A 21,616-nucleotide genomic window follows, 5' to 3' on the forward strand; every position below is an offset into this window, starting at 1 on the left:
GCACGCAGGCGGGACTGTCACGAGCTTGTTTACAGGCAAGAAAACAGGAAAACGCGGGACTCGCGCACTCCAAACATGACCCTTGACCCTGCCCGCAGGTGCGTCAGCGACTGATACATGTGTCTAATTGGTCCTTTGTGCAGAAAAATGTAGCATTTAATATAAAATGGCATAACAAGAATTATTTAGATACGTTTTAATTGATCCTTGTGTTTAAACTGTATCATCGTGACCTCTGGCTGCGAAAATACACTTGCTTTGAATTATCAGATATTTAGAACATTAACATAAATTCCATGTATACATATCATTCAAGATAAACCCGTTTTTCTGGATGGTATACCAACGTACCATGTTAGTTAACCTTGTATCTACGACCAAAGCAATTTATACTCAAACCCCAATGGATTGGATCTTCGGAAGGTCAAAGTCCTACCTGGATACAGAACATCTCCAAAAGTTAATCATCTCTTCTTTAGCCCTTTGTCAACATTTCCTGAAAGTTTAATTGTTCATTTTCAAGTTTTTCAATTTTGTTCACAGATAAGTGCTAGTTGTCATAAAACGTCCTATCAATGTGGTTTTCACAACAAAATGGATTAAATGGCTTTTGAAAATAATTGTATTTTATATACACATAAGTACCAAAAGAAAGAAAAAATACTTTTACAATTTAGAAAAGTAGTGATAATGTTGAAATATTTTCAGTCGAAGAGCCCTGGCAAAATTGACAGTTAAGCATTTAAATCCTCATGGAACTCACAATGGTTCGACTTTGTTTAGACCATCATTCTTCATATTGTCGCTAGATGGCGGTATAGTGGTAGATTACACCGTAAAGATTTTTGAAACCCAAAAAAATATTGACTTACACAGCTGTCATCAACCCCCTGAGATTTAAAATAAATAAATAGATAAAAGCAGTTAATTGGTTACCGGTGATAAACAGTTGTCAGTTAAGAATGTATTATTTTCTGTTGCATAAGACTGAATTAGTCACCACTTTTATTACATCCAAGATCCAAACACTCAATTTAATGTCAAAGTTATGCGATAAAAGGTTTTCCAAAGCAACGCCTAAACATGTTACTTCATATCACACTGATACTGGATGAAAGATGTTTCTGACCAAAAACAGCAACAAATTCTTTAGTGATGCGGAAAATTTTGCTGTTTCTTTCAATCAAATATCAAATTCTCTCACGTCCATTTAGAAGCTCTCATCAGAGTCTGTAGCCAGTAAATTAGAAACTGTATCCTGCCAGAGAGCTTTTACACCGTATGTACACGCTGTCCTTCAGCGTCACTGTTGATATACTGTGAATTCATTTCTTTGTCAAAAATTGTGCATAATTTAATGTTTATTCGAACAGTCAGCTATTAAAGTAAAGTATACAGGACAATACAAATGTGTCTTTGAAAAGTAGTTTTTTGCTTGCAGAATATTGCTCATTATACATAATATACTGAATTAATATTGTATGGGGAAAATGCCATATATTGATATTACCTTTATCTATATCATTGGTACAACAACGGCAAAACAAATTTTTATCAGGCAGCACTGAATTGGAACTTAATGTTCATAAAGACTGAATTTTGTGTTTTGACATTTTCAGTTTGAATAAATACCAGAAGAAAAATGTGATTCATTTATCACGACAATAATTCCTTTGCATACTTTGTGCACAAAGTCCCGATTCAAAAAATATACTTTGTTAAATTTGATTTTATTTGGCACTTTATCTTCTGTAATTATTGATGTTTACGGTAAAATGAGAACAAAAGGAGAAGACCCGATCTGTAAATATATAATACACAGCGGAGTGTTAATACATCGGTTTTAAAAAAGTCCAGGATTGTGGATCTAAAGAAAGTGATCCAACAGAGTCTTCTGTAATCCATCAGAAAGAAAGCCAGCGCACGTATTGGATGTTTGGCAAACTGATCTTTAACAATTTGCAGTGAGACACATTAGTTATAGCAGAATTAATTTGCAGCCTCACAGTATAAACAGCCATTCTGGAAACTATTCTTCTGGGTTTCTACCTCCAGACTGGTTGTGATATTTCATGAGAGCAGCGCTGCAGTGCGACAGTTGTTGGGTTCACTGCAGTTCAGCTCGAAATGGGACACTTATGCATTTAGCAGACACAATCGATAACGTTCTCCTCTGCTCAGAGCAAAGATGGACTGATGGTCAGACATTTTGTTCTGCCCAAAATGGGCAAAAAAACCCAAAAAACACGGGTTGTTTTTACAATCCAGATCGGAGCCCGGGCCAAGTGAGCTCTCTGGAAGAACTCAAAACAGCATTTCTCAAAAGGGCATCATGAAGATTTAAAAAAACAAACAGCCATCCATAAATGGGTCCAGCTAGTGAGGAGGTTATTGGAAAGACTGAATCAAAGTTTCCTCCAGAATAGTTATTATCACCCCATTGATGTCTGCATTAATCCCAATGGTAACTCATGGAGCCAAACTATCAGGGTAGTTACTGAGGCTAAACAGGAGAGTTTTTCCTGACTGTGGCATTAAATGGATACTGCCTGGTGTTCAGACACAAGTGTAAACACTTCCCTCACAGTCTGTCCTTCTGCAAACGTTGAAGTGCTGGAGTGGCTATAAAAAGGTTTAAGGCGACATGTTCCTGGCTTCCACCCTGCCAGCAGCTATCTGATGGCAAACGACCTAATAGCTGTACAAGAGAAGAAGAATGGCTGTCAGTGTACAGGCGCACCGCCTGTTCCAAGTGTTAAGGCCTCAGAATTATCATTCTGTCGAAGCATCTTCTCCAAATTCAAGATTCCTGTGAGCTGCTGCATTTAAAGCTGCCAGGTTTGAGTCACTCTAAAAGGGTTTCAGTTTCTAACCCGATGCCCCTCACATTCATTAAACAAACCTGCCAGGGCAACAGACGGCCAAAAAAAAGAAATGCACCAGGGTTGCATTTTGTCAACTATTTGTTTAAAATAATTTAAGCAAGAAAAACAGGCAGATTTCTGGAAGACTAATGACTGGCATTACATGCCATCACTCAGATCTCATATCCTGGGGTAGGACTGACAGTAACACCCCGGGTCTGAAAAACTAAAGCCTCATTATCTAAACTCCCTGCCAAGCAGATGCCTCATTTAGTTCATGTGACTGCCCTTCCTCTCTCTGTTTTTCACACTATAGGCAGACACAATGAACCACCTTGGGTGCTTTTTAATTTGTACCTGTTGTCAAAAAAATCAGCTAAATCAAGTGAAACTTTGAGATAAAAGTGACATTATTTCATCTCTCAGAAGCTGACAATGGAATGTAAAGTATCCTTTATAACCGGTCAAGTCTCCAACAGAGCCCTTCAGCTGCGCATTTTTGACTCACGGGTTTGTAGATCCACTGATGGGATCCACAGAAGGAGTGCAGGAGTGACTGTGACACACGCCAATGTTCACAGCCTGAAGGGGGGAAATTCATGACCTGTGGTCATGTGACTGGCGTTATTACTACATGGATCCACTGGATTGTAATAACGGGATTATAGATAGATAGATAGATAGATAGATAGATAGATAGATAGATAGATAGATAGATAGATAGATAGATAGATAGATAGATAGATAGATAGATAGATAGAGTACTTGTACACATGCACTCTCCAGCTGCATCAGTTCCTCCTCCTCCTTTTCTCCCTCCCACCTTTCCTCCCTCTCTCACTGTCACTTCTCAAGCTCAGGTCAGTCTTTTTCCTGCACTCACTTTTTCACTCTTTCGTCTCAAGATGAGGTTATCGTCACTGTGCATATGGCTGCTGCTCTTCTACGGGACCCCAGTGGACTCCGATGAAGTAAATCTGTTGGACTATAGTGGATTTGGGCCCTGTGATGTCACTTTGACACCTGAGGAGCCATGTGAGCAAGAGGGGGATGAGATCAACTGCCCTTATCTTTTCAATGTGCCACCTCTGACCATTCATCTACCCAAACAGCTCAGAGAGCTGGAGAGGATCGTTGATGAACTCCAGACGCTGAAGGATAATGTGGATGAGCTGAGGAGGATGTGTGCAGACTGTACAGTAAGACAAACTGGGAGAGAATGTGACAGAGAGAGTGAAGCTGTGAATGAGGGGAAGAATAGAAAGAAGGATCAAGGGAACTGGTTAAATGCTGATACGTTAAAAAATTTCAGCCTGGAGCAAGGGACCAAAAGGGTTATGTCGGGAAATAGATTCGTGGATTTGGTCATTGAAAGTACTGATGAAATAAACAGATGGGGAAAGACAGATGACGGGGGAAATGATATGAATGGAAAAGAGAATTCAAGGGGAGATCGAGAATATATGTTGGAGAATGGAGAGGAGAGCATTGTTCTAGGTGATTTCAAAAGCCTGGAAAAACCACACCCTCACCTGGGACAAGACAGAATAAAGGAAATGGAGAAAAAGATCCAAACTAAAGAAACTGGGAGCAGTAAAGCAAAAAATATGTCCAACTTCCACAATAAAGATACAGATAAGAGGCAACAGCAACTTGTGGAAGAGCAGAAAAAGGAAATGGAAAAGGGAATAATAGTGGAGCAAGGTAATGAGAAACTGAGAGGGGCTTCAAAAAAGGGTGAGGAGGAGAAGAAAGAGACTGGACAAGAGAGCAAAACAAAAGGAGAAAAACTAATCCAGAGCACGCAGACAGATGGCGATAGTGGTTTAGCCTCAAGCAAAGACACGGCCGGGACAAACTATGCTTCAAAAGGTCAAACTCCATACATCAGTGCTGAAGGCTCCAGGCAAGAATCTGCAGACTCAAATGCAGCTCTAAGCTATCGCTCATCTCATGGATCCCCTGCTTTCTCCAGCTTGACTCCACCTTTAACCAGAGTCCATAAAGGCTTAACAACCACTGCTGCTGGACCACAAATCCAAACCACAGACCTCAGTGCAACCTTTATTGCCGAGCCAGGTTTTACAGCCACAGGTAGGCCAACGACAGCCCCGGTAAACACAGGTCAACAGGGTTTCACTGAACCCCAGAGGGTTGTGAGACCAACTACAGCAACTACAACTACAACTAACGGCCCGACTATAGCAACACTCCCTGGAGTCTCGCAGCACCACCACAGTCCAGCTAAATTGAACATAAGTTCAAATACTAAGACTGGGGTGAAACCTTTAGGCACTAACCCCAAAATTAAAACTGCTGAGGTTAATAACAGCCCCAAACCCGCTCAAGGTCTTTGTTCTGACAAAAAAACAAAATATGACCAGAAACAAAAGCCTCCTTATCACAAACCCCTAACAAAACCCAGATTCAAAGGCTCTCAACTATTTCAGGGTCTAAAACCCAGTCAAAGAACTGATATTTCACCAGCTGACTTGAATCTTAAGGAAAATCCAACCAATCAAAACCAGCCAAATATTCAGACTCCAAAATCTCCTTCAAAGCTTCCTGTCCAAAGGCCGATGTCCCATCGACGGCATCAACCTGTTAAGATGAATAATCCTGAAAAGCACCTTCCAACTGAGCAGAAACCTAAATCCACACAAATTACAAATGTTACTCAAAATGAAAAAATCTCAAACTCGGAGAAACAGACAATTCACTTATTAAAAATGGAGAGAACTCTCAAAAAATCAGCAAGTGAGGAGAAACAGAAACAGAATCAAACCCCTGAAATAACCCACGGTCTCAGAGACATTGAAGGTCGAACTGAAAACAAACAAAAAACAAATTTCCCTCCACAGTTGTTCCATGAGGCTGATGCAGAATTACTGGAAAATGCTGATGGGCCCCTGGCTGAGACTAAAAATGTATCTTCTGGACAGAAGGTTACACCCAGTCCGATCCCGATCAAACTCTTCAATCAAAGTCAAACAACCAATGTATCCCTTAATGTCATCTTTGAACCTGGAAAGATGTCCAAAATCAACCACCAAGGACCTGAACCAGAGACGAGGTCTGGTTCAAATGTAAGTGCTGAACTGCAACAAACTGACACAGAGGAAGGACTGGGACACCTCAGCAGAACCAAAACACCCAGATTTTCCTCAACACCAGTGTCTGAGCGAAACCCTGGAGCACAATCCAGCAATACACCTCTTTCCAAACAAAGGTCACATCCTACACCAAAAGACACGCCACAAGCGGAAAGGTCAAAACCGTCAATACCAATAAAGCCAATTTCAAAGACAGACCCAGATTTAGATCCTCTTCAAATGGCCAGGGCCACTTTAGACCCCTTCCAACCCTCTCAAACTAGCACCCCGCCATCACCAGGCTCTGCAAAATCATTTGCTGTTGTAAATATTGACCCAGGGGAGACAGAGGTCAGTTCAATTGAGGTAGAGACTCAGTATTCAAAGACTATCACCAGCTTGGAGGGTGGAGCCAAACCTCACCATAACACTCTACCTGAAGACTTCATGCTGAGTCCAGTCAGCAGGAAGACATCTGATCAGAAGCCACAAACAAGCGCTCCAACACCCTCGATCCAAGCGGCAACCACCTCTCACAGAGTGACACCTGGGCTCCTCCCCAGTGATTTCCATGAATCTGTCCTTTTATATAGCAAACCTAAAAATGATGGGGAATCCAAACATGAATGGGAAGACAAACAAGTTCAGCTTTCAAAACCTGACAATGGATCTTTTTCGGATGCGTTACCAACTGATCAAAGGACTCAAATATCCGAACACATACCGGAACAGCTATTTATCACAAAGCCTCATCAAAAAACAACTCCTCCCACCCTGAGACCTACAGGTGGTCTGACTGACCTACTGCCTGAAGCTGATAAAACCTCAAGAACAGATCAAAAGTCAAACCCTGGACTCACTACTGCTGACATCCATAGAAGTGAAACAAACCATAAACCTGATGGTTGGTCTGTATCAACAGCTACGCAACAGCCTGAAAACACACGGCGGCTCCCTCCAAAGCTTCCTCATGTCATGACACCTCTGACAGGAATAATGGAAAATTCTGTAAATTCTGAAGCTGGGTCTAAACCTGTGCTCCCCGACCCAAACCCTGACTCCAGGAAGAAATTCCCTCAGATCAAGCCAAAACCTGCACCTGCCCCAAAAACTGGTCTCAACCAAAGTGATCCAGATCTTACAACCGACTCCGAGGCTGAACACAACCTTGAATCTGATAAAACATCACATATCGACCGAGGTTTCAAACCACCTCTGCCGGACCTGATACCAAATCCAACCGTGAAACCTGTGTCTGATGGAGCCCCAGGAGCAGAATATGATAGAATCCCATCTCCACTGCCCAGACACAGATCACCGTCCACACCTACAGCAGAGCCAGGAGCAACATCTGCTCAGAGGTCAACTCCATTCTTCCCATTAAAGTCAGGGTCAAAGCCCAAAACTTCAGGCCCTGGCCAAAACTCCCAAATGATCTTACCACCTTCATCTGGCCCTGTAAAACAACTTGATGATGTAACTAATTCCTGGGTGGACACAGAGGTCAGTACAATCAAGATGACGACTCTGGATCTAAAGTCTTCCATCAGCCAGGATGGACGAGCTATCCCTCATCTTCACACTCTCCCTGGAGACTTCATGGCGAACCCAAACAGCAGAATTATGTCTCGTCAAAAATCACAAACAACAGCTGCACCGCCATCAATTCAAGTGACAGACAGGCCAAATAGACTCATCCCATGGGTCCTCTCAAGTGTTCCTCCCAGTGATAGCCCGACACAGCAAAAACAAGCTGCTAATGTTGACTCAAAGTTGCATCACAACCAGGAGGAAACAACAAAAAGCCAAATTTATGATTCAAACAAAGTGATGAATACCATCCCTTCCAGTTCCAGCGCTGACCTCAGGTCGACAAATCCAGCCAACTCTGGGCCTCAGCCCCTGGCCCCTGATGTTTCCACTGACAGCGCTCGTGAGCTGCGAGTGAAAATTAACCAGGTGGCTGCTTTCTTCAATAACAGCCACAGCACAAGTGGAAGACATCCAGAAAGGCATTCAGCAGAGCAACCAGAGGACAAACAGAGAGGCAGCAGGCTTGATGGGATAAACAGCAAACTACTGACACGGATACCATCTAAAGGCAAGACGGGTTCTTAAATATTCACCCCTGACTCCTCAAATAACGAAACTTGGTGTTAGTGTCAATAGATATAAACGTATGACAGCACATGATAAGCCTGGGTGAGATCATCTGTTTTTTTAAAGGCCCCGTGTGTAAGGCATTGCATCACTATTGTAGATTGAGAATAATAACCATGAAACACAATAATATTACATTGTATTACATTGTCCAAAAGGTGCCTGCAGTGCCTGTGTAGGTTCTCGTGGTTCATTATTGACTAGGGAGTTATGAAACCATCACAGTACCCTGTGAAGCTTTAATGTATTCCCACATAAGTTTAGAATAATATTATTTTATGTTGGAAACTGCTGTTGCTGAAAAGGCAGTCCATTATATCTGAGATCTTTGGGATTTGTATCTACTTTGGAGGTCCACCTTCAAAATCACTTAATGTTTATGGTGGAAAGGTAGTTTTTTCACCACCCTTTTGCACTTTGACCTCCTTTCAAGTCTTTACTGTGGCTGTGAGTCAGATTCAGGTGATACAAAGCAATATTTTTGGTAAATGTCTTTACTTGAAGTCATTCACACATTTTCTTATGTGCAGTTACCGTGGTGATGAGAGACTGCTCAGACTACCTGCTGAGGAGGGAGAGAAAGAGTGGAGTGTACATTGTGACCCCTGACCTCCGCAGCAAAAGCTTCCCTGTGTTCTGTGACATGGAGCTCCTGGGAGGAGGATGGACACTCCTGCAGCGTCGACAGGATGGAAGTGTAAGCTTCAATCGCACCTGGGCCGAATACCGATCAGGCTTCGGGGAACTGGATGGGGGAGAATTCTGGCTGGGCAACAACATGATCCACCTGCTGACCCGTGAGAGAGACATGATGCTTCGGGTGGAGCTGGAAGACTTTGAGGGGGAGAAGGGATTTGCAGAGTATTCCCAGTTCAGGGTGGCAAGTGAGCGGTTGCGATACACGCTGACAGTTGGGGGGTACTCGGGGAATGCTGGGAACGCTCTACGCTTCAGTAAAAGTTATGATCACAATCACCGAGCTTTTACCACCCTGGACAGGGACCACGACCGCTACCCATCAGGCAACTGTGCGGCCTACTACAGCTCGGGCTGGTGGTTCGATGCCTGCATGGCTGCAAATCTCAATGGCAGATACTACACAGGGAGGTACAAGGGAGTCCGGGATGGGATATACTGGGGTACATGGCACAACATATCTTCAGAGTATTATCCCACAAACAACAGACAGTCGTTTAAATCAGTCAGGATGATGATCAGACCAAAGGGATTTATGTCAAAAACCACACAATCATAAAGACTTCACATACTCGCCGTAGATTACGTCACATTATATCATCTATAGTCCGACAGCCACACAATAACGGTATAATCCACTGACAAAATGCTGCCACCCTGTGGTAGTTGGTTCTGCAACAGGCTACTGATGTTTCCAGAAAAAAGTAATGACTTGACCTTTACAGAGCTACAGCAGATTACATAACCTTCATAAGAAATATAAGTTTTGTTGGAAGTTTGTTCAATGGTGATACGGGGACAAACATATTCAAGAGGAATGATGTTTTATTGGAGAATTTGAAGTAGCAGGGATTTTTTTTTTTAATTCAGCACTGGAAAGATTTTATAGAAATGTTTGAATTGTTTTGTTGTTCGGATTGAGTTTGGTTTGTAGATAGGACTAAATATATTCTATATTTAATAAAAAGACATTTGTTTATTCTTTTTTGAAATTATCTGCACATATAAAATAAAGAAGCTAATCAATACAGGTAAAATAAAAGACCTAATTTCAACTAAACGTCTCCACATAATATGTACCATGTACACACACCAGTCAATGTTATTTTTATTACTATAAATTCAACCAATAAAATCTGATTGTATTTAGTCACGGATAAAACATAATAAAATTTAAAAACAATTCACAGGTGACTGTTTATTGGACGAGCTCAAAAGGGGCGGTGTTTCCAATAATTTACATCCGGTTTGTAAGATTCAATAGATTATAACCGGAAGTAACCTAATGCTTTCAGCATCATTGGAAAATTGAATAACGCGTTTAGAGCATCAGATAATATAAACATGACAAGAGCTAAATTCCTGTATTAGTCAATGTTTCTCACACTCAAATCTCGATTAATGTAATCTAGTCTTGAGTAATAAAAGAATCACGCATCTTCGTATTTTTATTTTGAAATCATGCACCGGAAGTATTCCACTGAACGCGACAGTCACGAATTTGTTATGAATGGCGGCATGACTAACCGAGCCATTTCTGTTTATGTTTAGCGGTGACAGCAGCCATTTGGAGCCGGGGTGTTTGAGCCGTTTCCTCGCAGGGTGTCGGAGATGTGGAGCTCAATGAGCCGCCCGGGATGCTTCGGCCTCCTTCGCTCCTTGTCCTTCAACAGCGGTAAACTCACAAAACCCAAGTGTCCTCTGCGAACTACGCGCCTCTTCTCCGTCTCTGCCTCACCGAACTGTCCAATAAATGATGCGCCGGTGAGGCAGTGGGCTCTCGAGGTGAACCCCTTCAGCACAGTACGAGCTCAGCTGGGTTGCAGCATCTCCGTCCACCCGCTGGACCCGCACACCTTCCCGGAGGCAGACCGTGCATTCGTTACGGTCCACGGTGCAGAGACTGAGCAGCAGCTCGGTCCTGAACACTTCATGGTCAGCTATGATGAACAGAGCAAAGAGCTGCTCATCTCAGCCAAGGAGGAGAGCAGCAGCGTGTCGGTTGATCTGGCCGCACCTATAAAAAGCAGTGAGTGTCCACTGGTTAAACTATGGCTCAACAAACGGTGATGATCACCTTGGGCATTCTGGTGATTTCTGCAGTTGCATATAAACCTGTTTTTGTCAGATCTGTTCATCACCACACGAGGAAAGGGCAGTGTGCAGGTGAAGAAGATGGAGTGTGACTTCTGCAGGGTGCAAACGGAGGAGGGCAACTGTCTGTTGCATTCTGTCAAGGTAGGTGGTAGTCTGATTAAAAACTACAACAAAGTGCTTAGAAAGCTTAAAATGTTCGTATATAACCCGCTGGTGGAGTTTATTCTTGAATACCCGTCTAAAGTTAAAATGTCTCCAAAAAATTGTTTTTTTTATTATATTATTTTACAATTTATATATTATATATTTGTTATTGTCGTTTCCAGGGTCATCAGATCGAGGTCAAGTCTGAAGGAGGACATGTTACAGGTGTGGGGACCATCCACGGCAATGTGGACATCAGCACGCGAGGATACAGTGTAAGGGCGACCAGCAGAGGGCAGCAGATGTCTTACTACTTCTTCTAATGTGTTTACAGCGCTGGCCTGGAAAAATAAATTATAGTTTAATCTTTGCAGACTGTGGATGTCAAGAAGCTCCAGGGCACCAGAATGAATGTTTCAACAGAACACGGAACATTAAAAGTTAAAGCCATCTACGCCGAGTCCAGCCAGGTTTCTTGCTCCTCTGGAAGAATCCAACTAGGCCACATTCATGGTGAGGAGCAGCATCACCTCATCCAAACCATCGACCCTTCATTTACCAGTCCACCTACTTGAATGCCCAAATGAGGCTGACCTTTAATTGAAAACAGTTCCTGAGAAACTAATCTACATCTGATGCTCGATGGCCTCTTATTTTGATGTTTCCCACAAGTCCCAAATGGAATTAAAATTGACTGATGTTGAGGTTTGAGCACAAAAAGCAGTACAAATGTGTCATGCTTTCAGAAATTCTCTTCTGCCTAGAGTTAAGCTTGCCACAGCTAATAGATGGAAGTCATTATCTACCTGGCGTAAATGTAGCAGTATGTAATACATCATCATCCAGTAAAATATGTAACCACATCTTTTATACTTTTTTTAAAAAAAGGTAAAGCTACTGTGGAGAACATTTCAGGAGACACTGTCATTGGTAAGTACAGTGACTCAGATTGCACAATGAGGCACATGTGGTATCTATCAGCCATGCAGAGGCTCTCTTTTTTTTTATACAGATGGTTCGAATGATTTCCTAAAGATTTCCTCTAAAGGAGGAGACGTTGACGTCTACGTAGGAGATGGTGGCAGTGCAGATGTTCAGACACAAGAAGGCAAGTTCACCTTGTGTGAAGTAGCGAAATACACAAACCACATTTGATGTTTGTTCCTCCCATTCTCTGTCCCACTCAGGCCATGTGTGTGTGCGTGTCCCGTCCTCACTGAAAGCTGGAGTGGAGCTCTGTGGGGGGTCAGTGCACATTGACCCAGAGGTTGTTCTGCACAGAACACAAAGTGAACCAGCTAAAAACCCGACCACAGTTATGGGTAAACTGTTTCTTCCTCATACAACAGCGCCACCATTATTGATCTAAGCTGTCCAAAACAAACATTTGTTTCTCTCAGGTTATCTTAATGGCGAGTCTGAAGCAGTCCAGTGGGTCAGAGTCCGGACGGACAGAGGTTCTGTCACACTGAAGACACAGAGTTGGTTTGAGACCCTAAAGTTGGGGGGTCAGGAGTGATGCTCCTCCTCCTGTGCTCAGGTTATACCAGCACCAAACGTGTGATATTTAATACAACTTGTGTGGGGGGAAAAAGACCAATGTGTTTTCTTTGTTTACCATGATTTAGTAAATCACTCGCTGCCGTTTGAACAGAACAGAGATCTATTTAAACAAGATATTTTGTTTTCAAGCTGCAAAATAAATCCAATTCTTTGACTCGCCGTGAGGCAGAACTTGGACGTATCAAAAGCCACATCTGGAGCAATAAATTAGTCTGCTCATTGTAGGAGAGATTGTCAGATGTATGGAACAATTAATACTTGGAGATATAAAACTTCTTAGTGCAGACTTTCCCAGGACAGATTTAATATCAGAGGATGAAACAATGTTAACCCTTAAACATCAACTGAGTCTTTATGAAGAATGACTTTACACAGACCGGCTCATGCAAATACCATAATAGCCACCCGCAGATGCCTCATTTGTTTTGTTTGTGAGTGTTTGTTTCTATATATAAGCCCTGCAATGAGCTGCTGACGTTTGTGTGTGCACCTCCCAGCTGGATGGGCTCCAGCTCCCCTGTGACCCCTGAGTGATAAAGTGGTGGAAGATGGATGGGGGCTTGCTAGATATGCCAGTCATTAGGCAGTTGACCTTTCACCTCCTAGATTGTCATCGTGAGTTGAATTTTCTAAACAAAACCCTGAGATAAAGAGTTCACAAGCGAAAGGACGTGTATGGACCTGGAGCTCACTCGATCAATACCCCCCCCTCCCCCCCCCCCCCCCACACACACACACACTTCAGGCTGCAACTGTGTGAGATGTTGGGTTTTTTCTCTCTTCCTGACACTCCTGACATCACCGAGCACTGTTCCGCCATTTCCTTGATGTTCAGGTGATGACAGGTCACCATGTGCCCAGATGGTATCGAGGGTCATCGTTGTTATGCTCCCAAAACTGCACGTGTGATTTCAGCCTCATGGCAGCAAACCTAATACACACACACACACTCTGGTCATTAATAATCCCACATTAGGTACATCATGAATGTTTTGATTGCGTCTTACTTTGAGATGCCTTTGCAGAAGACCATCCTGATTGAGGAAAGCCAGGGGCAGCTCGTTTGCAAGTAGTCCACCGTGCGATCAGTGAGAAGAAGGCAGCCGCTAATGTCGAGTTCTCGCAGAGACACAGACCCGCTCGTCAGGATGTGTATCGCCAAATCCGTCATCTAGACAACAGATATGATTCAAAACACGTCTCACAAAAGCCCAAGCGTGCTTTAATTTCTCATGTATACCTTGGGACAGCCCGCCATCTGGAGCGTGCTCAGCCCTCTGCAGTAAAAAGAAATGGCTCTGATGGCCTGCTCTGTCAGGGCTGCGCAGTGCGACACATCCATGTGTTCCAGACATCTGACATTCTTGCACAGCACCTGACAAGTGACGAGCAAAACAGATTTAAGAAGTGAGGACAGGATGGAAACTGGGAATTAGAAATGCCTTATTTTAAGTCGACTCCTGGTCAAAGGCCAACAGTCTAACTATTCTCACCTCTATGCCAGCGTCCGTGATGCGGACACACCCCGCAAGGGCCAATTTCTTCAGTTGAACTCCCTCTAGCAACGCCAGCCCCTAAAAAGGTGCCGGGTTACGTAGGTTAAAACAGCTTTATGGTTTTATTGTTAGGTTGAGAGCAGGAGTTGAAACAATACCCGGTCTTGTATGTTGCAGCCGCTGATGTCAAGAGAGCGAATCGAGCTGCCGCCGAACCACTCCAGACACAAATCCGTCAGCTGCTCACAGTAACTCAGGTTCAGATGCTCCAGATTGCACAGGCTGATGGGTTGTAGAAACCGATTAAACTAGCTAAGCGGATCATATGCTGACACGTATGCACTTACTTTTGTAAAATTCTCATGACGGATCTGTCCGTCGTGCGGCTGTGACTGATGTCCAGCTCTCTTAGTGTACAGGAGGAACTCTCAATGAGGTACTGGATTCCAACATCACCCACCCTAAAACATGGCGTGCCGTTACCTCAAGAAGGGGTACAGTAGGCGCAGCAGCAACCGACACCAACCTGCTGCAGAGTGAGACGTTCAGGTGCTGCAGGTGCTTCAGGGTGGCGAAGGATTTCAAGCTGGCATCTGTTAACCTGGGGCATTCCGCGATATGGAGCCAGCGGAGGTCTCGCGAGCTCCTGCAGAGAGCCTGCCAACTGACGTCTGTCAGCTGGTTGTTACCTGAAACCAGAGTAAATCAGAGGGAGTCATTCTTTTATTGTAATGTGCACGTAGAGACCTGCGCAGGGCAGGAAAATCTCACCCTGGAGTCTGAAAGTGTCGAGGCTGGTGTTCTCAACGATGGCCTCCAGCGTGGCATTGGAGAGATGAGGGACGCCCAGCAGAGAAATGGCAGACAGGGAGGGACATCCATCAATCAGAGCCTGTGAGGACAGAGCATGCGAGTTACGTGCAGCCAAGCGTTCTCTTTAAAAACACAACTGCAGCCTCACCAGGACGCATTTGTCTGACAGCGTGGGCATGTCATTGATCACAACCTCTCTGAGCAAGCGACAACCAGCCGAAATAGACATGAACCCGTTTACGGTCATCTGGGGCAAGAGAGAGAGAAAACACACATCGGTATGGAGGAGTTACCCTCCTGGGACAGTTTTATTTACCACTCATTGTTTCAGCACTCCATAAATTGAAAGCAAACATCTGGAACGTGCACAGTCCCTGAAACAAACCCAACAGCGTATTTTATGTTGGGGTGCTCTGTTGTGGAGAGTGCACATGGTAAAAGTGGGTGGGCCAGGGGTGGTTGTGTAGACCAAACCCTCCACTTGTCCGCATCTGCCTCCTGCCTCCCTTCTTCCCAGTTCGCTCATTTGCTCTGAGCGCCGAGAGACCTCAGCCAGGAGCGAGCGAGGACACGTGTGATCGGAGCGCCTGGATTCTTTGAATGCAGCCCAAGTGAGCGGAGCGGCTGTAGGCGGAACCCAGAGGAGGATTTCCCACTGACCTGAGTGCAGCCGGAGAGGTCGAGGTAGATGAGATTGTAGCAGACCTTTTCTTTGGCCAGGCAAAGGAAGCCTTCATCGGTGACCCTGTTGCAGTAGGCTAAACTCAAATACTGGAGGTTCAGACAGTTCCTGTTTAAAAGCAAGAGACTTTATCTCTGAATGATTTGCTCTCATGCCCACACCAAATGTGTACATTTGCCATGACTGAAAGGTTAAGTTTGTGAAGCCTTTGCTGGCCCGGTGCCAGGGTGCAGTAGTTTTTAGCCTATAAATCTATAATTAATGCAACTGTACAGTGTAGACGCTTTGAGCGCCACATCTGTTGCTCTAAATCAAAAAGCCAACAACGATGGAACTGTCTTCACAAATGAAAAACAAGCCAACGGTGACTCATCTGCTTATTGAACTAAGGAATGAAGATTCTGGGAAAAATTGGGCGACAATTTCATGCCAGAAACCAAAAACCAAAGACAGATTTTGGGGCTGAACGGGTAGACGCCAGCAAGCTGCACCACAATTATAACGTTTGACGACTTACCTGAACAGTTCCTTTAGAGTTTTGTCTGTTACGTGTGTCTTGGAGAGGTTTAGGTAGAGCAGGAATGAACAGCCTTTTAGGATTTTCTGAACCATCATATCCTGTTAAAATGTTACAAATGAATGTTAGTCTGTCAGGAAGCCACATGCGACTGTGAGACAAGACAAAGATTTAATGTTTATTTTGTTCTTTTTCAAAAAATTAAACAAAACCATTTTATTCCTGAAAAAAAAAGCAAGTTGCTCTTTGACCATCACGTTACCAGTGATGTTTTCCTTCAGGAGATGACAATAAGTTTAGATTAAAGCTTTTCAATACAGTTGAAAAAGAAAAGGCATTTTTACTCACTGTGACATGAACGCACTCGGAAATGTTGAGCTCCTGCAGGTTTTTACATTCACCTAAACAGAATTGAACAGAAACAAACTGAAAGTTTCAATTGGTTTATGACACCCATGTTTGGACAAATACGTCATCATTCAGCAATAATCCTGCAGTGTTGTGGCATAGTGACTTCTTTTGCAGTGACATACATTCTATTTCATGGCTCCCATCTCTTGCATAATGGAAACTCCAGCTCGGTTCCATTAACAATAACAACATTCACCTCTGCCCCTTTTCTTCTTTTTTTGCAAGACTCTTATTTTGACTCCAGCCTACAAACAGTTGATCCCAGCAGGGCCCAGGATGCGTGCAACCTCCTCCTTTCTCCTTTTCACCTCCCTTCTCCTCCTCCTCCTGCTCCGGAGCACCGAGACAAAAAGGCCGGGGAAGGGCAAAGGCCTCAAAGCAGTAAGACACCATCTCAGAGGAGACAGGTAGGGACTGGTATGTGAAAGGTTCGCCCAGTTGACCGTCTGCTCTGTAACAAGCGTTGGCTCATTACTCGTGACAGGGTGAGGGGCGCTGTGCGACGCGGCAGATCCGACCCTTCACGACCCAACTGCAGAGAGTTGACAGAGTCTCACGATGTCTATGTCGACTGTCAGGACCGTCGCCTCACGACCGTTCCTGCCTCACACACCTGGTCCAGACCACCCAAACACCTCCTTCTGGCGCGCAACCGCATAAAAGTCCTCCGTGAAGGCGCCTTCTTCGGATACGACAGTGTCACTAGTCTGGATCTGCAGCAGAACCAGATCTCTTTTGTGGAGGAGGGAGCCTTCCAGGGCCTGACGCACCTCACAACGCTGCTGCTGCAGCACAACCGTCTGGAGACACTTAGCGAAGAGACTCTGATCCCCATGCCAAGTCTTGCATACCTGCGTCTATACCATAATCCCTGGAATTGTTTTTGCCCTTTGGACAGTCTCATACGCACCCTTCAGGTCCCCAGCAACCGTAACCTAGGAAACCATGCCAGGTGAACTGGAGAAACTATTGTGTAGAACATCAAAGTGCATCCAGCTACCACCTTTGACTTCATGATTTTAAAAGTTATTGTTTTTTACTGTTCCAGGTGTGCAGAACCCGTCAAGCTGAAAGGGATAAAGTTGAAGCAGGTGAACCCCGAGATGATTTGTCTGGACTCAGAAACAACCGGTGATCCATCAGAAGGCCCAAGCTACACTGAAGACCCCACTCCAATCCGTACCAAAGCAGATGCCACCACAACTTGTCACACCTACCTTTACCCTGAAGTACGGATGGACTGTAGTAACAGAGGTGAGTTGCTGCATGACCAACACGATCAAATATGTAGGCCTCAGTGCCAAGCACAGAAAATACTGGCGGGAAATGAACGTCTGATTTGTGAAGTGTTTTTGTTCATCTAATCCTTACTGAACCTTTGGATACTTCTAAATGATACCCATTTATCACATTATGAAGAACTTGGAACGCTTTGGCTAAACAACCCATTGCTATTAGTTTAAATATAGCAAACCTTACAAAAGCATTTCAAGTAATAGAATACATTAAATATTTTTGTTATAACCAGGTATTCATTTTACCATCAAATTCAGATGATGGATAGAAACAGAGTTTACAAACCAATTTGTTCGTTACTCAACTTGGAGGCGTCTTCATTGCTATCTTTAGACTACTGGGATTATTAACAAGAACCCTTCTTTAAATAACTTCTCGTTTCAGATCTTAGTGAGGTTCCTGCGGGGATTCCTGAAGATGTTGTTCATATTGATCTCTCCAATAACTCAATCAATCATCTCAAAGCCAAAGACTTCCTTGGCACAAAGAGCCTTAAGGTCCTAAACATCAGCAATAACAACATGCAGCATGCCGACACAGGTATGTTGGCCACGATATTTGTACGATCACAAAAGGTGCAATGCGTGACAGATTATCAAAGCAACATAATAATTTGCCTGCTCGCTAAATTATTAAGGGAAGATGAGCTGTCAGAGGATGAGAAGTCTCAATCCCGATGCAGCTAAAATGGTATTTTTTACTGTTGCTCAGGTTCTTTCTCAGGACTTCTGCACCTTCAAAAACTGGATCTGTCCAACAACAGCCTGCATTTTATCCAGTATGGAGTCCTTGAAGATCTGTATTTCCTGTCTGAACTGAAGCTAGGAGGGAACCCCTGGGTCTGTGACTACAGGTGAGTTCTGCCGCTCACAGGTTTAATGCCGTCTTTAATTAACTCAATGTAAAGCTATACACCCCCCCATCCAGTATCCACTACATGGTGTACTGGCTGCGTCTGCACCCAGGAGTGAAGCACAGCGGCCTGATCTGTCGCTCCCCTCTGGAACACACGGAAGAGAGTGTGGAGGAGTACGTGAATTCTTACAACAGAGAGTGTCCGAAGGGCAGACAGCGTGGCCAAGCACGGCAAGACCAAACCGACTCTGACCCGTGGGACACGCAGAAAGAAGCGCAGGGGGAAATTGAAGAGGAGCCGCAGCAGCAGCCGCCGAGATCTTTGAGCTTGTGGAAAAAGTACGGGATCATCAGGCTGTCCTGACTCACGTGAACACTTGTATCCCCCCCACACCCCACGGTTTTGTATCATAAAAACAGTCTGTATCAGATGGAGAAAATACTTTTGTATGTGTTGTTTTCTTTGTATTCAAGATATAAAACATGTCTTTGTGACCTTAGCAGTGGCAAGATTTACTAAAGGATCATTATCTAAATGGGTGATTCGTATTTAAAAAGGTGGACGCAAGTTTGGCTGGAAGGTGGGACACTCACTGATGCTCTGAAAGCTGGGCCAGTTCAGCGACGTGCAGCCACGCAGGTTGAGATGGATCACGATTGTCCTATAGTTCCGCAGAATCTGCTGCACCGTGTTGTCGCCAAGCCACTCTTTCTCTACAGAGAAGTTGATCTGAAGGAGATGCAAAAATGGGAAAAGTTACACCAGTTTCAGCTGTAACTTGAGCTGTTTAAGGGAAAATTTAAAGGGCGGACCCGACTCCACAACTGTCCTGACTGGATGAAGGACTTCCATTCGCAGCACACTTCAGCACAATTCAGCAGGTCACGTACGTTTAAATAACGAAATATCTGCACAGAAAACATGAGAGGCGCGTTTGTTCCCTCGGGATGGAGACGGTTACATTTCCTCATGTCACGTGAAAAAGCAGAAAAGATGCAAGTTGTAATGGTTTGTGGGACGCAGATACAGATGGCAGAAATTAAATACCCTTACATCACTTACATCCTTGAAGTTACTCAAGTGCTGTTATAAATATTAAGATTAGCAGCAGAATTTGAAATTAAACATTTAATGTTGCAAACTGATTACAGCCGATGAGCCATGTTCCTGTACATTGGAACATTGCTGAAGGGTGCCCACATCAATATTTATATAAATATGCTCCTTTGATTGGAATGAAAACAGACATCGTTAAGCTGTGTTATTTTAAGGAGCAGGACTGTGTTTCATGTTTGGTTTCTGGCAATAAGAGTCAATAATCTCACTCTCGGGACCTTTGGAGACACTGGTTTTCCTGCCATCTCTGCCACTTTGTGAGGCAGCATGATCTAAGTGCACAGCCACTTTCTATCTCCAAACATAGTCATGCTGAGGCTGTGTTTGTCTCAAGAGTTGTTGGACAGAAGAAGCAGCGCTAATAAAGCCAAAAGTACACTCCTTCAGCCAGCACTACAAGTCTAAAAAACACAAGGGGCTGGAAGAGTTGCATTACATTTGTTAACGGTCTGTAAGGGAAGTAATGCAGCTTCAAAAACTAACAAAATTGGCTAATTTTTTTTTCATGAGATCTGATGAGGTTTAGATTCAATCATAGGAAGCTGCAACTGTGCTGTAATGGACTGGCTGAAAAAAGTGTGTTTATAGAGGACCCTGAAGGCTTGAGCAGCATGTCTGATCACCTCACTGCACCGAGGAAAGAAGGCTCAACCCCATAAATGCAGGAACAAGAGGAATTACCTTCAACAAGATATCAATATTCACAGCAGAGATGATACATCCTCCCTTCAATTTGCTGCTGATTTCATTCCAGCCTTCAGCATTGAGCCTCTGCCAGAGAAAAATGTGCCAACATTGATGGAATTCTCACATTTTTTATGCATAAGATGAAATATGCACCTTTAAGACTTCTTTTATCCTCCTCGAATCTTTTGTAAAGCTGCACCATGCAGCAAAAGTCAATTTAAGACGGCCTCGGCTCACAAATTCATGAAGCCTCTCCATGGCAACTGAAAAAAATCAAAAATAAATATATATATATATATCTATATATATATATAGATATATATATATATATATATAGATAGATAGATAGATAGACAGAAAAAAATGCTTTACACTTCTGAACTTAATAATAAAGAGGGGAATATGATGACAAATTCAACACTTCATAACTGTAAAACAAAGTTAGTCTTTACAAATGAAGCCTGTGGTGAAGGTGGGGAGGACAGAATGAGTCACAGGAGTGAGCACACGCAGCAGCTGGGAACAAGTGATGAATATCTGGAAACTTCTCCTGATGACACTGTATGTTTTCTCTGGCTCCTTAACTGAGTCACGGCAAGCCTAAAAAGGTTTATCTAATCCAGTCAGGTAAGGATATCTACCTGCTTGGGTCTTCTTCTGCACTTCAACCCAACTGCACCATGCGGCCATTGCATTCTGGAGGCATTTCCTCTCATTAAACCTCTTCGCCTTCTTAATCTTGAAAAGCAGCACCAGGGAACCTTGTTTTGCCAGGACAGCGAACTCCTTCCACTTCCTGCTCCCAAAAACAGACCCGTCAGTTCCAACCATCAAGAATATGTCGCGTTTAATATGTTGTTGCAACCAAATTGTGAACAGAGTCAGCTCCTACAGACAGAGGTCAAATGTGTAAGCCTGCGGAACAAAGTGGAGAAAGCTCATCGGTGCCACATGATACCACCAGGAACTCAACAGTGTGTTAAATGAAATCATTCAGGGTCCTCAGACAGATCAAATGTCTGCTGCTCTGTCTCAGCGTTATCAATCTTTCATCGCGCAGCCATGTGACTCATGTGCTGTTTCAGCACCTGTGTTCCAATCAGGCTGATCTTTGTGCAGCAGCAGC

At 43.7% G+C, this 21,616-nt stretch overlaps 4 protein-coding genes and 1 long non-coding RNA gene across 9 annotated transcripts; 3 read left to right on the forward strand and 2 right to left on the reverse strand.

Annotated features, from left to right (window-relative positions):
* Positions 1 to 9: 9 nt before the first annotated feature.
* LOC101069521 (fibroleukin-like) lies at positions 10 to 9,989 on the forward strand. Of its 3 annotated transcripts, XM_029841204.1 has the most exons (4): positions 10 to 98; positions 3,770 to 3,899; positions 3,977 to 8,057; positions 8,647 to 9,989. In XM_029841204.1, the coding sequence occupies exons 3-4, from the start codon at positions 4,046 to 4,048 to the stop codon at positions 9,369 to 9,371; spliced, it is 4,737 nt and encodes a 1,578-aa protein (XP_029697064.1). In that variant the 5' UTR covers positions 10 to 98; positions 3,770 to 3,899; positions 3,977 to 4,045; the 3' UTR covers positions 9,372 to 9,989. The 3 variants fall into 3 exon arrangements, with proteins under 3 accessions (XP_029697064.1, XP_029697063.1, XP_029697065.1); XM_029841203.1 differs by having other exon boundaries at positions 3,770 to 8,057; XM_029841205.1 differs by lacking the exons at positions 3,770 to 3,899; positions 3,977 to 8,057 and having other exon boundaries at positions 32 to 98.
* A 282-nt stretch (positions 9,990 to 10,271) lies between these two features.
* On the forward strand, positions 10,272 to 12,778 carry fam185a (family with sequence similarity 185 member A). The gene is made up of 8 exons (XM_003967323.3): positions 10,272 to 10,841; positions 10,941 to 11,050; positions 11,236 to 11,328; positions 11,428 to 11,566; positions 11,942 to 11,983; positions 12,066 to 12,161; positions 12,241 to 12,375; positions 12,454 to 12,778. Exons 1-8 carry the CDS (start codon positions 10,424 to 10,426, stop codon positions 12,570 to 12,572), a joined length of 1,152 nt encoding a protein of 383 aa, XP_003967372.3. The 5' UTR covers positions 10,272 to 10,423; the 3' UTR covers positions 12,573 to 12,778.
* LOC115250944 (uncharacterized) lies at positions 11,164 to 12,326 on the reverse strand. Its single transcript, XR_003889458.1, has 2 exons — positions 12,200 to 12,326; positions 11,164 to 11,394 (listed from the first exon to the last, which is right to left on the reverse strand). It is a non-coding gene; the product is annotated as an uncharacterized lncRNA (long non-coding RNA).
* A 122-nt stretch (positions 12,779 to 12,900) lies between the features above and the next one.
* Positions 12,901 to 21,569, reverse strand: fbxl13 (F-box and leucine-rich repeat protein 13). 3 transcript variants are annotated; one of them, XM_011607183.2, is made up of 18 exons: positions 21,383 to 21,569; positions 21,132 to 21,286; positions 20,644 to 20,753; positions 20,485 to 20,574; positions 19,500 to 19,595; positions 19,281 to 19,416; positions 16,473 to 16,525; positions 16,125 to 16,225; positions 15,586 to 15,715; positions 15,074 to 15,172; positions 14,884 to 15,004; positions 14,639 to 14,801; positions 14,460 to 14,573; positions 14,271 to 14,394; positions 14,110 to 14,190; positions 13,857 to 13,991; positions 13,624 to 13,787; positions 12,901 to 13,547 (listed from the first exon to the last, which is right to left on the reverse strand). In XM_011607183.2, exons 1-18 carry the CDS (start codon positions 21,481 to 21,483, stop codon positions 13,463 to 13,465), a joined length of 2,058 nt encoding a protein of 685 aa, XP_011605485.1. In that variant the 5' UTR covers positions 21,484 to 21,569; the 3' UTR covers positions 12,901 to 13,462. The 3 variants fall into 3 exon arrangements, with proteins under 3 accessions (XP_011605485.1, XP_029697072.1, XP_011605486.1); XM_029841212.1 differs by having other exon boundaries at positions 15,586 to 15,670; positions 21,383 to 21,568; XM_011607184.2 differs by having other exon boundaries at positions 21,387 to 21,543.
* On the forward strand, positions 15,472 to 19,186 carry LOC101069059 (leucine-rich repeat-containing protein 17). Its single transcript, XM_011607182.2, has 7 exons — positions 15,472 to 15,609; positions 16,761 to 16,942; positions 17,020 to 17,487; positions 17,584 to 17,789; positions 18,216 to 18,371; positions 18,543 to 18,684; positions 18,759 to 19,186. Exons 2-7 carry the CDS (start codon positions 16,812 to 16,814, stop codon positions 19,048 to 19,050), a joined length of 1,395 nt encoding a protein of 464 aa, XP_011605484.1. The 5' UTR covers positions 15,472 to 15,609; positions 16,761 to 16,811; the 3' UTR covers positions 19,051 to 19,186.
* Positions 21,570 to 21,616: the final 47 nt, after the last annotated feature.

Source organism: Takifugu rubripes, chromosome 9 (genome assembly GCF_901000725.2).
Source record: "Takifugu rubripes chromosome 9, fTakRub1.2, whole genome shotgun sequence".
NCBI classification, from domain to species: domain Eukaryota; kingdom Metazoa; phylum Chordata; class Actinopteri; order Tetraodontiformes; family Tetraodontidae; genus Takifugu; species Takifugu rubripes.